At 36.5% G+C, this 17991-nt stretch overlaps 1 protein-coding gene across 1 annotated transcript in view; it reads right to left on the bottom strand.

The window, feature by feature from the left end:
• Positions 1-630: 630 nt before the first annotated feature.
• The window catches only part of AQR (aquarius intron-binding spliceosomal factor), a 98491-nt gene continuing 81130 nt past the window's right edge, over positions 631-17991 (bottom strand). The window contains exons 27-35 of the mRNA XM_021695285.1: positions 17103-17240; positions 13032-13103; positions 11767-11954; positions 10933-11104; positions 9509-9679; positions 5620-5705; positions 4092-4266; positions 2209-2322; positions 631-1030 (exon numbers count right to left, since the gene is read on the bottom strand). Of these exons, the coding sequence (XP_021550960.1) occupies positions 698-1030; positions 2209-2322; positions 4092-4266; positions 5620-5705; positions 9509-9679; positions 10933-11104; positions 11767-11954; positions 13032-13103; positions 17103-17240 (1449 nt within the window). The 3' untranslated portion in view covers positions 631-697. The remainder of the gene's footprint in view (positions 1031-2208; positions 2323-4091; positions 4267-5619; positions 5706-9508; positions 9680-10932; positions 11105-11766; positions 11955-13031; positions 13104-17102; positions 17241-17991) is intronic.

The raw sequence follows: 17991 nt of genomic DNA on the forward strand, positions 1-17991 counted from the left end.
ATGACTGTTAATGCCTTTACATCAAGGAAGGCAGATAAGAAAGGTAGGAAAAAAGGAAACACAACTTGAGTATCTGATACTATGAGAGAAGAAACAACTTCTAGTTGTTAATTATAATTATAGTTAACAACTATAGTTAATTTCGGTGTATTCTGTCCTTTTCTTTAGAGAAGTTCACTGAAAATGGAAAGTATGTCTTGTGTATTCTATAGAAAATTCTTCTGGGTGCCTGGGTGGCTCAGTTGGTTAAGCGACTGCCTTCAGCTCAGGTCATGATCCTGGAGTCCCGGGATCGAGTCCCGCATCGGGCTCCCTGCTCAGCAGGGAGTCTGCTTCTCCCTCTGACCCTCCCCCCTCTCATGCTCTCTATCTCATTCTCTCTCTCAAATAAATAAATAAAATCTTAAAAAAAAATTCTTTTAATATAGGTATGATTACAGATATATTCAATTATAAAAATATCAAAGGAACGGCTATTTGCCCTTCTGACTGAATAAATGAAACTGAAATTTTCAGTTCACACACAATACAATTTTCTTTTAAATATATCCAAGAAGACAAACACTGAGATCGGTTAACAAAATTAAGAACTGAACACTGATTAGTACCCTAAAAAAGCAGAAGCAAATATAAAATACAAAAAGTAGCTTTACTTAGACTTTATGAAGGAAATGTCCTAAGAAAGGCCACAGTTGGGCTACTTGGTCTCCTCTGGGGCCAGTGTGACATCTTGAGGGACCTGAGCCTCTGCTGGAACAGCTACAGGTCCTGCCACAGTAGCACTGAGATCAGATGCAGCAGGGGTGGCTTCTGGACTGGAACTAGCTCCTGTCTGACTGGGGGTGCTCTCCGTCTGACTGCAGGTGGTCTCAATCTGAGAGGCTGAGGATTCTTGACTAGAGGTGGCATCTGTCAGACTGGATAGGTCAGTTTGAGCAAGATTGGCCTCTTCTTCTGTTTCCAACTCTGTTTCCTGACTTTGAACTTCCTCACCTTCTTCTACCATAGCAGGTGGTAGCTGTAATAAAGTCTAATGAGAAAAAGAAAACATCAATAGGAACTCAAATGAAAAAACCACTGGCTTACACAGCTAAGCTCTCATATTATCTTACTAATAGATACTGTTCAATCGAGGGTTCTCTAAAACACTGCTCGCCATTGTGTATTACAAACAAAACTCTGATGGCAATGGCCTAGATCTTGCTGACTCCAGAGATCAAAGTATGTATTAAATCTTCAGAGAAGAAAATAATATGAAAACCGATTAGCTTTTTTAGCAAAGAAATTTGCTGTAACACTTCTACAAAAACAGTGGCTGATTAGAAGTGACTGACACAATTGAAGAAAGAGCCAGCCTCAGTCAAGGAGCCATGTGAGGGGTGGGGAGGAACCAAGCCTTCAGACAAAACCATGGCAGAGAGGGGGCAGCAGGGCACGAAGCTTCTGTCCGCACTCAACCAGAACACTGGAGCAGCTCTACATGCTTAGCCTCCCCTTTAGAATGGCTAAAATAAAAAAGGCCATAACAAGTGTGGGTGAGGGTGTGGTGCAATGACAGCTCTCATTCGCTGCTGCTGGGAATCTGATGCAACTACTTCGCAAAATGGGTGGGCAGTTTCTTAAGAAGTTGAACACATTTACTCTATTTTTCAGCCATTCTACTCCTAGGGATTCCCCCCCCGCCCCAAATACAAAGACTGGTACAAGAATGTTCACAGCAGCTTCCTCTGTAATAGCCAAAGTTGGAAAGAACCCAAATGTCCATCAACAGGTCAATGGGTACACCTGGTAGGTCCCTATAGTGGAATATTATTTGGCAATAAAAAGGGGCTATAGGTTGAGGGTAAGATCCTTGTTTGCCTGGAGAAGGTGGGAAAGGGACTGGTGAAGGATGAGAAGGGTTACCAAGGGGCACGAGGAAACTTTTGGAGATAATGAGTATGTTCATTATCTTGATTGTGATGATGGTTTCACAGGTATTTACATATATCAGAACATATTAAATTATATGCTTTAAATATGTGGAATTTATCATAGGCCAAATTATATCTACATAAAGGTGTTTAAAAAATATGGATATTACATGAATAACAACAACCTTGTTTGGTTTAGCTGGTTTCCCACAAGGAATTGAGTACTTTAAAGGTGTAGTCTGCAAAGAAGATTCTTTCTACAAGAAAAATAAGAGTGAATTTTGAGAAAACTCACCTGATGATAATGATGTGTGGTCTGTATCAAATGCATGTACATGTTGTATACAAAGTTTGCCATCTGGGGCATGTTCTTTATTATCTGTACTTCATGAGATGGTCGCTCTCCATTCTAGAAGGCAAAGAGAAAGTTAAGGACAGTGAGAAGGTTGTTATGCTAAAAGTGAACATTCCAGATGCCCCTGTCTCCATCTTATGTAAAAGCACTACTAGGGTTTGGAGGACATCAGAATAGTACCAGGACATTAAGATGTAAGTGTATGTGAGAGCCCAATAACGACTTCATAAAGAGAAGAGATTCAATTTAAATTTAGCAAAAGGTAGAGACTAGAAGGGAACTACGAGTTACTACCTTTTAATTTCAGGCTGGCAAATGAAACAGGAGTTTGGGTCTAGGAACCCATGTGGAAGAGTGAGAGCTACAGGATCATTTGAACAGAGAGAAAAATCAACATGGCCTAAAGTACGGTCTCTAATACCTTGTATGTTCCAAAGGCAATTTTCAAGTTTATTCAGAAAGAAAATATTGAAACTATTTTTCCTATTTATGTTTTTCTAAAAATAAGCTAACATTACTGTTATTTAATATACAGACTGTCATGAGGCTGAATACTCAAAAGGTTTTTTTACTAATAAAGTGCATGATCACATACTAAAGTCCAAACTTTGTGGTATGTTTCAGAACTCTCTGGGGAAGACTGTTAATTGTGGAGGTGTGTTGGCTCCAGCTCCCGGAGACGGAGATTCAGTAGGTCTGACAGAGAATGAGGGGATGCTGCCGCAGGAGTTTCTGACAACCATCTGAGAAACACTGCTCTACCAGTGCAAGTAAAGTGGTAAAGTGAATGAAGACAATAAAAAGTTTGCACTTCCCCCTAAACCATCCTAGAATAAAGATGAACAAGTTTCCTATTTATAATCGATTATAAAACGTTTATAAAGTCTCACCCTTTCTTACTGTAGATGCAGTTCCGAAAACCATAAAGGTAAAAAACTTCTATCAAGACAAAGGATTTTTACCATAAAGTAACAAATTAGCGCACAGAATGTCAGAAATAATTAAGTGTATTAAATAGTTATTTCTCAGAATTAAGCAGGATGGCAGTATTACATGTAGGCAGGTGTTCTTTTGATAGTGGGCACTTTCTGCAAGGGTCACACGATGTGCAAAGACTGCCATGCTGTTAAAACTACAAAACACGGCCTTCACAACATGGAAGGTTTTGTGTTTGTTTGTGTTTATTTGTTTGCTTCTTTTCTGGTGGCTCCGCTAGGAGCTGCCTCTTCTGAGATGTAGTGCTAGTCGTGCAGCCCTCTTGGCCTCCGACACCGGTCTCTTGAGCGGAAGATGGGGAGACGCTCTTAGTGCTTAGCCCCCTGGGTGTCGGGGAAAGCACTGGTTTTCAAGCCTTCTGCTCGTTGGCACTGCCTGATCTCCATGTGCCTCCATTATTACTCTGTTATCAATTAAAGAGCCGAACAGAGGCAGTAAAGTACAGTCATTAACATGGATTCTGAAGTCACACTGCCTGGGTTTTCAAATCTTGGGATTCTCCATCTATGAGATGCATGACCAAACTACTTAACTTTGTTAATCCTGTTTCCCCATACATAAAATGGGGTTAATAAGAAAACCTACTGAACAGGACTCTTAAATGAGATGAAACGAGATAATGTATGGGAAGAGCTAATTGCCTGATACTAATGAGTGCTCGATAAATGTTAGCATGTATTATTATTTTGCACAGAAAATCGAATTCAGTTCCACAGTGTAAGGAGCACCCTAAACCAGTGATCGGATGATCTATGTGATGCTGGTTCCTAGCTACTGTGGTCATCTATAGGAGAGTGCTGCTCTATACGATGAAGAAAGAGTCCTACCTTTCTACTGGTTGGGAAAGGTTCTGTCGGAATTATATGCAAATGAAGTGGACGGGCAGTAAGCTGGCTGAAAGCTGGAGTTAGTTCAAAACAGTTTTGGAAGAGGGATACTCTTGCGAAGATATACAGTCCAAGTCTGGCTCTAGACATGGCCACCACTAAGCGACGGACATCCCTTTGGGAAACAAAATTAATTAGCATAGTTCAAGATTAATAACATATGCATTTCTTTTCTTCTTCTTCTTCTTCTTTTTTTTTTTACTTATTCTACTAAATATTCCTGTTAAATTATGGCAATAAAAAGTTAAGCTTCTTAAAAACTGAACAGAATAAACAGATTAAGTTAATCAATATCAAGTGACTAGTTAAACCAAGTAAAGTTACTACTTTATCACTAACCTCTATGTTGATGTTTTTGTTTTTGTGAGTGGGGGAAATCATGACTAATGCACTGATAAAAAGGTCTAAGTAGCTACATTAGAATTATGGAACAAGAAGTCAAGTCGTAAGAATGTGAAAAAGACAAAAGCATGACACAGTTAAGAAAAAAGATGGGGAGGGGATGAGGCATTATTCATGTATTCATACTGTGAGTTTTGGAGATTTTAATTATGTAAATCATAATGATGCCCCATTCAGACAGCAGCTATACATCTCAATGCTTCCAGAAAAGGAACTGCTTTTTAGAAAAGTTCGTCTCCAAATACATGTTTGATAAGCAAAAATAAGCTATTTTAGAATGCAATAGTTTTGAAACAATTTCTCAAAACATTACATCTTTGTTTACTCTTACATAAAAGTTATCATTCTAATGGAACTTGATCACTGGGCTAAGCTCCAAATAGATTTTGACTTAATGACAACATTATGAGAGCTTGGAGACTTTTCTCTTTATATCCACCAAATAAAATAATAAAATGAACTCTCATTATAGTTTTGTTAGTAAGTCATACGAGATGAAGGTTTATATAAAACTAAACGGCTGCTTTGTAATAAGAAGATATTATTCCCATAAATCTCTAGCACATAAATACATCACAATAAATGATAAAAATAGGTTATTGTTTGTTTTGACAGTTCTTAATCCTGGGAGAACAAATGGTTCCTTTATCCTCTAACAGTGAAGCTGAAAGACTGTGTGAGAAAAAAAGTCAGAAATCCGGTGCAATGAAAAATGTACTCTGAAGACTTTTTACCACCTTACCTCTTTTAATTTCTGATACTGTTTCTGACAAATGTAAGATATTAAGATTTCATAATAAAATGCTATCTCTGAGTGTTACTGAAGACTAAAAAGTAAATGTACTAAAATATTTAAGATTCAAAAAATTCAGAAGCAATGACAATAGTTAACTCTACAAAGAATATGATATTGTTATACTCTAACAAGAAGCTTGCCAAACCAAATGCTGCTGTAACAATTAATTATGCTTTAAGCTTAAAAAAATTTAAAACCACTTAGCCAAAGCAGTTCAAAATTGAAGCAGATAATAAATTTCAATAATATAAAAAAGTTTTCCTTATGTACCTCAGATGGCCCACTGCCCTGGTTCGTACTAGAGAAAGAAGAATATAATCATTCTGTTGACCTTGAAATCTGTCAACAGTTGTCACCTAGGAAGAAAAAATGGGAGATACGGTATATTTTCAAAGCACAATAATAAGACTCTAGAGAGATAATTTAAATAATATGCTAGAAATAAAAATCTTATCGTTAAGATAATCAATCCAAAAAGAAAACATGATCATATACTTGGAATTGAGAAAACCAGTTAATGAACACTATGAAATAAACCTTAGTAACCAGATTAGGCTACGTCCCTATGTTATTACACTTACAGCACTGATCTTTACCTCTGCTGACAACCGAATTACTATCTATAGAATTAACAGTCTTCCCTTACTAGACTGCCCAACTCCCTGGATGCAGGGACCTGTTAATCTTATTACCTGGTATCCCCATTTGATGCCCAGCAGTATAACTTAGTATGCTCACTTATTATTTAACATATTCTTAGTTCTCATGGATAGCATCCTTCTGACACACAAAAAATAAACAAGTAATTTTCATAGTACTTTTTGTTCAGTTTGAAACTATATAACTAGGAAAGTTCATGCAGGTTTCAATCTGATATTGACACTCAGGCATTTATCACTTTTTCACTAATTCAACAAAAAAAGTTTAAGTGCTTATGTGCATAAGCTATAATTCATGGTCCATACCTTTAGGAATTTTATAAAACATTTCTTTTTAATCAACTTCACAGAAGTATAATTCACATATAATAAAATGCACTCCAAACTTGAAGTGTCTACTTCGATAAATTTTGACAATATATGCTCCTAGATAAGCACCACAATGAAGATTTCCATTATTTCAGGCCCCTTTGTAGTCAAAACTGTATCCCCAAGCCCTGGGCAAACACTGATCTGCTTTCTGTCACTATAGATTACTTTTTGCCTGTCTAAAATTCCTTAAAAATGGAATCATAAAGTTTTTTTTTTTTTTGGCTTCTTTGAGTTGGCATGTTTTTGAGATTCATCCATGTGTTGTGTCTATTAGAAGTTCATACCTTTTGTTTACCCATTTACCTGTTCATGTCATTTGCATTGTTTCTGGTTTGGGGCTTTTTTGTTTTGTTTTAAATTTTGATTCCAGTGTAGTTAACATACAGTGTTATTTTAGTTTCAGGTGTACAGTATACTGATTCAACAATTCTACACATCACCTGGTGCTTGTCATGGCAAGTGCACTCCTTAATCCCCATCCCCTACTTCACCCAACGCACCATCCTCCTCCCCATAGAGACTGTTCTCTATAATTGAGTGTTTCTTAATTTGTTCCCCCCCCTTTGCTCATATGTTTTGTTTCTGAAATTCCGTATCAGTTAAATCATATGGCATTTGTCTTTCTCTGACTTATTTTGCTTATAGCATTATACTCTCTAGCTCCATCCATGTTGTTGCAAATGGTAGAATTTTAAATGTCTGAATGATATTCCATTGTGTGTGTGTGTATAAACACACACATATCTCACATCTTCTTTATTCATTTATCAATCGATGGACACTTGGGCTGCTTCATAATTTGGCTATTGTAAATAATGCTGCTATAAACATAGGGGTGCATGTACCCCTTTGAACTAGTGTTTTTGTTTTCTTTGGGTAAATACCCAGTAGTGCAATTGCTGGATCATAGGGCAGATCTATTTTTAAGTTTCTGAGGAACCACCATACTGTTTTCCAGTGGCTGTAGCAGTTTGCATTTGGTTTGGGGCTATCTTGAATAAAGCCGTAATTCATGCATAAATATTTTTGTGGACATATATTTTCACTGTTCTTGAATGAGTATAAGTGAAATTGCTTAGCTGTATGGTAAGTGTATGTTTAACTTCATGAGAAACTGTCAAACTGTTTTCCAAAGGTGCTGTACCACTCTACACATTCACCAGCACTGTTCTAGATTCAGAGTTCCAGTTGCTCCACATCCTTGCCAACAACTGGTACACTGTCAATTTTGCCAATTTTAGCCAATCTATTTGGTGTGCAGTGTACCTCACTATAGTTTTAATCTGCATTCCCCTGACAAGGAATGATGGTAAGCACTTTGCATGTGCTTATTGGCCATTCCTATGTCTTCTTGTGTAAAGCGACTATTCGTTCGCCAATTTTGTATCGGGCTGTGTTTATTTAACAATGACTGTTATAGATAGGAGTTCTTATATTTTGGATTTAAGTGTTTTGCTCTTACGTGTGGATGTAATCCCTGGAAATTTCTGTTGCCAACCTGACCATGTAGAAAGCTTATCTGAGAACTGGACTCACACACTCAGAATGGCAGAGCAAAAGGATGAAATGAACCTTGGTCTTTGATGACATCATGGAGTCACTCTGTAACTCAGCCCTGGAGCCATTTCACTTTTGTCTTCTTGTTATGAGAGAGAGAACTTTCCTTTATTACTTAAGTTTTTCTGTTATAAATTAAAGGACTCAGATACTGAGGTTCTTCTACTTCTAAGCTTTCTATATTTCAAAGTTACTCGTTTCTCATTTTCACTTTCTACATGGAGTGTTCAGTGTGTCCTTGAACTCCTTTCAACTTTGTCTCCATTTCTGTGCTTTTATTTTCTTCCAGCTCACATTTCATCTCTTCCTGAGTTATTAAATTTCTCTGCTTTGTAGCCTTCCCCACAGAAATGGTTACTTCATTAAGCATTTTAAAATTCACAGCCAAATGTGTATTCAAAGTTTTCAATCTGTTCCGGGCCAACATGTTTTTGAAGCAAATGTCTTGTCGGTACGTTTTGCTGCCCTCCTTTTTTTCCCTGTATAAATTGAGCTCGTGCTAGGTTCCTTTTTCTCACTATTTCATCACTGAATATGTGGTTTCTTAGATTAGCTATGTGCCAGAGGTTAAGCTGGGATGAGCTGGATGGTTTCCTAAAGGCTGGGTGGTTTTCACAACAGAAGGTTCTCTTTTCCTCTGCTACTGTAGAGACAAGTCTGCTTTTGGGCGAGCATGGCTCACATGGAGGCTTCTTTGAACCAATCTGGGACCAGGAAGGCTTCTGCTCACCCCAATTTCCACATCCACTGTTCAGTAACAGGAACATGGCTCTTATGCTTCAGAGTGTGCCATTCACCTTCAGAAAGTGTTTTTGCTGGTACTTTCAAGACTGGTCCTCTAAATTCTCTTCTTCCCACATTTTCTTCCTGATCTTAGTCCCCTGATTTGTGTCACCTCACTAAAAATGTCGTTTGTCTTTCCCTCCTCCCATTTTCCTGTTACTCTTGGATGATTTCCAAGAAAAAGTGAAAGAGCTTCCATGTTTACAACTAAAGTCTTAATTTCATCATTAGTAATATATTTTTTATTCTAACCTTTCAGGCTTTTATTGATATAATCAAGTGTCTTATTTGATATTACTCTATACCACACAAAAAATTTTAAAAAGTATAAAAAAAATCCTCAGGTCTGAAGGTACTACAATCTTTCCTTATTCTCAAGAAAAAACCCTCTCCCACACAAATACAATAAAAAGCAGTACAAATTATACCTTTGCAAAAATGACAAAATAAAAAAATGCTACAATCCTATTTCTACTATAATAGTACATAAATAATGTAATTTCACTATCCTCCATTTTACCAACAAAAAGTTTTAGGATCATTTATTTCTGATTACCATCAACAAAAATCTTCAATGTGGTAGTTGAGACAGAAGTTCACAGCAAACCAATAACACTGATAGGACTGCTAGAGAATTATTTATAGTTCCTATTATTTCATTTCCTTATGTCTTAAAAGGAGATAGCAAAGAGACAAAGTAGAATAATATAAATAACTCGTAATAAATATAAATTTTCCCATCCTGCCAACATGATGGATAAGAGAACATATGATATTCACAAAATTACCTTATTTGGTCTTCCAATCAATGGATTGCTTCCACATCGTCTATTGATGATGTCACGAATAAGATGCTTTTGCCCATTATATGTTGTTAGAATACTAATCTTATCAGCAGGGTAACCAAGTAAACACATGTACATAAAAAGTGCCACTACATATTCTGCTTCTCCAAGATTCTGTAATGTAGAAATGATCAATTATGCATTTATTTCCTTTTGTTTCAATTCTGCAGAAAGAATGGTTATAACTGGCACAAGTGTTCATTTATCACACCTCAAGAAGTGAAGTCAACTTGGACAAGTGAACACCTTCCATAAAACTAAGGAATAATCCTATCCTAGGTTAACTGATAACATAACATGAAAATCAAAAAAGGAAGACAAGAAGCTGGTTTTCATGTAAAGACAAAAGTAAAATTCTCGAACACCTTCAGAAAAATCATTTACATTCTCCCCCTCTCCCTCTGCAGCCCACACTCCCCACCCCCACTCTCTCTCTCAAATAAATAAATCTTCAAAAAAAAATAGAACACTATACAATATATTTTACAACCTAGTTTTTTTCATTTAATATAGCATAAACATTTTCCTTGTCAGTAAACAAAGTTACAATGTTATCATACTTAGTGCCTATTCATTATATGGAATAGGTAATAGTGTAATTAATCCCTACCGATAGATACTTTGGTTGCTTCTCATTTCTAAAATAATATGCAGTAGAAGAAAAAGATCTGATGGACATTTTAGCATATAAGCCTTTGCAAACTTGTCCATTTATTTTTTAGGATAAATTCTTCAGAGTGAGGACACTGCTTTTAATACATACTGACAATCTGTTCACCAAATTGTTTTCCTTCTAGCATTGCATGAGTATAAAATTTCCCTAAACCTACTCCACACTGAGTATTATTAGAGGTGAAAATACAGTCCAGTGACTTATACTTGCTACAAATCTTTTTTTGTGAATTGCACATTTTTATCTTTATTGCATTTTTCTGTTGGGGTGTATTTTAAAAAGTGATTTATAGGAGTTCCGTATATATATATATATATATATTCAGAATTCAACCCACTGTCTGTTAAATCTTGGAAATAAATTTTGGTCTCCAATCAATATTTTTATGATTTCTGCCTTTGGTAATGAGCTTAAGACCTTTCTCACCCTAATGTTATTATAAATATATATATAATATATGTGTATATATTATATATTAAATCAGGATTTTCTTCTTTCTAGTGTGTTTACAGTTTCTTTTCTTTGGTGTACATATCTTGAATCTATTTGAAACAGAGATTTTTGTGTTGTGTGTGAGGTGGGAACTTAATTTTGTTTTTTCAATGGCTAGCCAAATGGTTCAATGTCACTGATTTAGGTAGTAATTCAGCTAGTTAATGCAAAATAAACTTAAAAGTTTCACGTTTTTTCTCACCTGATAAAAATAAGGATTAGGTTCAGACTCTCCCACTCCTTGAAAATCTTCCACATTGATGAGCTGGAAGTCATAAAGCAAGCCAGCATTTGCTGTACTAAACTCTGGCAAGAGCTGCACATGAGGTAGGTTTCCCAGATTCTTGTATCGCCAGTTGTAGAGGTTACATAAGCTTTCCAAAGACAAACCCCGCCCCCACAAACAGGAAATATTAGTGATGCAAAATTTGGGTTCCTAAGGAGCTGTGCTCTTCCTTTTAATTTTCATGTTCACCATTTTGCACTCATCTTTTTAGCAATAATGCTTTTTCAACTTGCCTCCCTGCTTCAAGTAACCAAAGGTCAGAAGACTTGATGATTATAGAAATGAAGCTCTATTGTGTTCTGAGATAAATGCTATCTTTATTCCTTAAATAAAAAAAACAAAACAAAACAGGGGAGAGTCTGTAAATTGAGGAATACTTTGAGGTAATTATGAGATAGGGCCTGTACACTTAATATAAGTAAGAACTGGTGTGTTTTCTTCTTGTTCACCTTTTGTTTTAGATTTCAAAATGATATTAACTATATATCTTCTGGGGCATGAAGAAAGGGCAAGGGACAGTGAAAAGAAGCTTTAGTTTACAAGTCACATCAATTAATCTCAGTGAATGAAGTACAGGAAATATCTCGGTCAGTTCACACCCCATGCCGAAGGCAATATAGGCACTTCCAGATTTGTAGATGGCAGGTTCCTAGACAACAGGGAATTCTACACTTGCTACTGAATATGCTACCAAATAGCTGGATCACGGAGCTGGGGTCCTTAAATAGGTAGTTCTTAAGGCTCCTTTACCTTGCCCTGGCTCTCCCTTGAGCATCAAGGTCCACAGTAGGAACTCCAACCCGGACAAAGCGAGTGAAGAGAGACTGCTCCATGTTTGAATACTTCTGAAAGGCCATATTCTTAATGACTGGAGGTAACTGGTGATGATCACCAATCATAATCCAGCGTTTCAGGCGGCTAAAACCATCTTGAGGATTCTAGAAAATGAAAAGTGAGGAGATGACAAAATACTCTGATTAATATATTGTCCTGTTGGTCTCTAATTAATCGCTCAAGAGTCCCGCTATTTAAAAAAAAATGGCTTTATTGGCTTACTAATTCTTATTCACCAGTTCCACAGAGAGAAATCTGGAAAATTTATAGAATGATTTGTGAACCACAAACAGGGGCCATCACCCTTATGACTGACAGTGCATGAGGGAGGGTAGAGGGATTGAGAAGGTGAGCATGGAATTACCCTACTTTAAGGTAGGGTAATTTAAGGGAGACTCAGGTCAGAATTAGGCAAAGCGTGCATAGAAAGAAAAAGATGCCTGCGCAGGGAAATGGACAGATGTCAAAGTAGATACTCTGTATTACAATTAAGCCAAGAGCCAGTCTGAAAACCCCCAAAGCAGTAAAAATTATGTCTTTAATTTCCCACATGACTACTTTGATTTCCTACTTTACACACCTTGTTCCTTGAAACATACCCTGATAAAACACATCCCAAGTTCCAAATAACTTGGCTCATAAAACAACTTTTAGAATCCAATTTATCCATAAATTAAAGCAGTCACTATTCTTAAATTGGGAATTCCACATTTTGTTTTTAATTCTTCCATAGTAAAGACTATTGTACAATAGGAAACATTCTTAAACATCGTCATTAAGCTCAGAAAAATTTAGGCACAAAATAAAGAAAAGCAATGTACTCAGTGAACATCAAAAACAATTCCAGAAACAACTCTAACAAAGGAAATGAAAAAAATAGCTCATCTACCCTCCAGACTGCTTAACAATGTAATTTTCTTGATTAAAATTACTGTCTTTTCAAAACTTAAAGATAAACTATGAATTTTTAAATAGTACTCCTGGAAACAAAACAAACCACTAAATAACCAGTGACTAGATTAAAGGAAGTTTATAGGCTTAAAATAGAAGAGCAAACATAATGAAGTTAAAAAGAATATGTAATTATGACAATTAGCACCCCAAAACTGTGTAGCTTTTTGACACTGTTCCCCAGAATTCTTCAAACTCTACTTTCTTTGTCTCAGATCTCTGTTTCTTACCTGTAGAAGAAGAGGTATAAAAGTTTCTATTTCCAGGATCTGTGCAGCCTCTTCCATTAAAATGTTGTCATACTGAGAAATGGAGAAAAAGGAAAGCTTGTTAAAAAGACAGCTTGAGCGGCGCGTGGGTGGCTCAGTCATTAAGCGTCTGCCTTTGGCTCAGGTCATGATCGCAGGGTCCTGGGATAGAGCCCCGCATCGGGCTCCCTGCTCCGTGGAAAGCCTGCTTCTCCCTCTCCCTCTGCCCCTGCTTGTGTTCCCTTTCTGTGTCTCTCTCTGTGTCAAATAAATAAATAAAATCTTAAAAAAAAAAAAAAAAAAAAAAAAAGACAGCTTGAAAGCCAAACAACTACCACCATAACTATAACAACTATCCAAAAAAACCCCAAATAATTTCAGATAAAAATAACATCATACAAATTATTCAAACAGAAAGTTCATAATCTTTTTTATCATGATGCCCCTGCTTTTCTAGTTCAAGTCTGTAACCTCAGGGAAGGCCCCTGAATATACAATTCTACCTTGAAGAGATCCTGCATATCATTTCTTACATTGTATATAAATTTAGTTATTTTCAACTCAGTTCCTTAAGTTCTACATAAGAAAGAATCAATTTATGATTATATATGAGGTCATTTCCATTGGTATTCTTACCCTGGGTAGTTTTTTGGGCTATTTTTTTTCCCCTTATGAATCCTACCCAGCACTTGACAATCTAACTCTATTTTACCCCTGCCATTCAACTTGTCATCAAAGCATGTAGTTTTATCTTCAAAACTCTCTCTCCATTTCTACTACCACCACCACTAAAATCTAAGCCACCACTCTGACTACTGCCAGAAATCTCTTTTACTAGCCCATCCCCTTCCTGGCTTGCCTCCCCTAAACCACTGATAAAACAGGCATCAGATCATGTCACCAACTGGTTTCAAACCCTTCCCTGGCTTCCACTTATCTTAGGAAAAAGATCCCTGAAAAGGCCTGTAAAAGGTGTTATTAATACAGGCCTTTATTCAATTTGGCCCCCGTCTTCCTCTCCTACTTTAAATGCCACCTTCCTCCTTACTAATTAAGCTTCAGCCATGTTGACCTATTTCATTTTCTTAGAAATGGCAAAACCATTCTGGCCTTAGGCCCTCTGCAGTACTATATGCTCTTCATTTTTTGTCTGCTTGGCTCTTCCTCATCTTTAAAGTACCAGCTTAAAACCCACTTTATCCATGTCTTCTCTGACCTCCCAAGTTAAACCTGATTCCACAGAACTCTTTTCCTTTGTCTCATAGCACATCACAATATGTAATTCTATCTGTATATTTACTTGTTTGATGCCTGCATCCTTCCACTAGCCCAGTTTCCAGTAACATCAGGCACTGCACACTTATAAAATAATGAAAAATCAAGTCTTTCTCTAACATAAGGAAATTACATTTTCTTTGATGATTACTGCTCTCCCATCTGCTCAATTCTCTTCTAGATCTATTCTCAACATGTTTTCCTTCCCCTCTACTTCTAATTCTGCTTGTTACTTAGTGTGACATCCTCTTCCTTGTCTTATTGGTAAAATACCTTCTTTGAGAATCTCACTAAGTACAAATTAGAATTCCTTTGTTTTGTGTTTTTAATGTTTTCTCCTCTTAACCAACTGAGCCACCCAGGTGCCCCATGTTTTCTCCTCTTATTTTGTTTCCTTGAAAGGTGGAAGGTAGTAGCATATTTACTCTTTATGCTTAATTAACTCTCTTTTATTTTTTATTTACTTTATTACGGTATATTTTTTTCCAATTTCAGCTCCTGCCAGGGTGCCCTATTAACTCTGTTTTTAAATGAGTTGTTCACATATACTGTAATTTCTGTGCTACTCACTTTTACAAAACTATGGTTGTATTTATTTGTCCAAGACAAGTAGCTGACATGAATTTCCATTGGACATCCAATGATGAAAGTTAAGGTTCAATTCTGTACTGTTCCTTATTGAAAATACTTAAAGGTATGTGGATAGGTGTCTTCTCTAGCTCTATCTGATGCTGAATTTCCCTATTACAAGGATTAATTAGGTCATCCTCATGGCAGCTTAGGAGGAAGAGTTCTAAGATCCATATTTTCTCACAAGTCCCTGTGTGGACTCTGAGGATAATAGACATGATATGCAAAACAGAGTGGGAGCAGCTCAAGATGGTTTAAAGAGCCTGCTTTCTGAAAAATAACTCTGAAAATCTAATGCAATTTAACTTACAAAAAATGTACCTATAGATTCTGTTTTTTAAAAGGCGACTTTAATCACAAAGCAAAATTATGACATAACCATACTGGGCATATTAAGGCAGGAAAAGAGCACATGACTGTGCATGCATGTCTCCCTGGGGATGGCACAGGGTCAAAACATAATGTCGAAAATGCAAATTTATTTATTTGACACAGAGAGAGAGAGAGAGCACAAGCAGGGGGAGCGGCAGGCAGAGGGAGAAGCAGGCTCCCCACTGAGCAGGGAGCCGACGAGAGGCTCGATCCCAGGACCCTGGGATCATGACCTGAGACCAAGGCAGATGCTTAACCGACTAAGCCACCCAGGTACCCCTAAAATGCAAATTTAACATTCTTTATTGATACAGATAAAAAGAACACAGAAAATACTAAGAGTTGAAGGAATGGCTAATCAGGGAAGTAGGGGACTGCCCTTTCTTCATGTTAAGTAGCTCTACAAGGTTTTTAAATGCATAAACCAGATGCAGGGGAAGTTTGATAAAAATAAAACTTCAAACTTAAAAATATAAAAGATCTAAGGATACTATCAGCACTCATGCTAACTATATATGTATAGCACATTGTAAGTAAATGATTAATGAAAGTTTGATAAGCTACAAGTAATGTTTTTTAGAATATGCATGTGAAAAGCTGCACAACACCATAAAATGTTAATTATGATTGCATCATTTCCCTTGTTATTAAACCGATATGATTTAATATCAAATACCAAGCATATTTTCTATGTCAGCCCCAAGAACAAAATATTTAGGTGAAAAATTCTCACTACTAATTTGCAAAAGGGTAAGTTCACACCACTAACATAAGTTCACAGACCTTTTAATAAATTATCGTGCTTGTGCTAACCTTGCAGCTGAGGAACCTTCCATCCAAGATAGCAACTACTCTATCACCTTGAATTTATTTAGCACTTATCCTCCAGTGAGCTCACAACATTTAAAAATTGTCAGTCACTTTCATTAACAACAAATGCTTTTCTAACTTTGAATTCAAAGCAGTACACAAACCCTATTTTAAACAACAGATAAACCAACCACAGAGAAGTTAAATGACTTGCATAAAAGTCAGAGTTTAGGCCAGTATCACTAGCAAAGTTATAAAGAGCCTGCAAATTCAAATTTACTGCTTATTTACTACATTCCACTTTAAACAAGTCATAGGTTATCAGGCTATGGTGCCCATTAGCTCCCCTGTCTTTATCATATGATGAAATCATTTTAATATCTCATCTACAGTCTTATAAATAAGAGTATTCCATATCCTTACATGGAAGGTTTTCCATCTACTGAATGAACAAATAAGTGGGAGTGGATGTGTATTTAAAACATGAACAATGTAAGATACAAATGTCTAATAGGCGAAAAACATTGTCAAATGTTATTTTTATAGCTTTTAGTTATGTTTGGAGATTTTTTTAACATAGTGAAAAATCAATTTACCTTAACAAATATTACAATTTGTTTAGATAATCATATGGTTATGTTACTTAATGGACATATTACTGATAAGCAGACTTAGAAAAATCAGGTCTAGAGTTCATTAATCATATAAACATCGGAGATTTTCATCACTTTCATAAAAGACATTTTTAAGGAATTATAAATGTGAATGTCAGTAAGAGGTAAGCCAATCTTCAAGGCAAACGGCCTCGGTAAAGGAAAGGAAAGGAAAAGAAAAGAAAAGGAAAATTTAAATAAAAAAATAAAAATTAAAAGAAAAAAGAAAAAGAAAAGGAAAGGAAAGGGGAGAAAAGAGAAACCTAACAGCTGAATAGATGATCAATTGAGGAACGAAACTGTAAGTCCCTACCTTGAAACCTAGCTTGACTAAATCATGTCGTTTTAAGGCAGCATGAGTACAAGTCATAGCAATGATTTTGGCTTCTTTCACCAGAAGGTATTTAGATCTGTCCAGTCCACTTCGAAGCAGTTCAGAAGCTCTGAATTCCTATGGGAGTGGGGGTCAGAGAGAGAGTATTTTAGGAAAATAAACACGTTTCATGCATACTTTTACACAATCCAGTTTATCAGACTTAATTCCTGATTAATTAATATATCATAAACTAAGCCTAATGAATCACAATTCTGTTCATTATTAATTAGGTACTAATTGAGTTCATATAATAACTGACAGTCAAGCTATAATTTGGACTGTTTTTGTATAAGGTAAAATATTGACAGTTATCAACAAGAATACTGAATAAAATATCACCACAGTATCTACTCAAGGTCCTTCCACAAAAACAGAAACTTTTTCAAGTATTCATAACAAAGGAAATTTAATGCAGGGGGTCTGATTTCACCGGTGACAAAGGAGCACATAAGCCAGCCAGGGAACGAATGGCTGAGGTAACTGAGAGATGAGCAATAGCAGGAAGTTTGACCATTCCTAGGCTAGGACAGATAAGGGAAGGAGGCAGTGGGACTGCGGTACCAGAATAAGCTACAACAACAATCATAGGAAGCCAGGCCAACAGAAACTGGAGCCATGGAAGAGATGAAACCCAAGACAATTGGTGGAGCAATATCCTAGCTTCTCTATTTCTGCCACATTTTTATTGGCTAAACCCAGCCAGAAGTCAGCTAATATGGGAAGCCAGGAAATTAAACCCCCAAGGATCAGGCCCACCTCTGACCGTGGCAGAAGATCCCCAGAGAGCAGGGTAAAATGATGGAAAATAGATATTAAATGAGGAGCA

Source organism: Neomonachus schauinslandi, chromosome 9, assembly GCF_002201575.2.
Source record: "Neomonachus schauinslandi chromosome 9, ASM220157v2, whole genome shotgun sequence".
NCBI classification, from domain to species: Eukaryota; Metazoa; Chordata; class Mammalia; order Carnivora; family Phocidae; genus Neomonachus; species Neomonachus schauinslandi.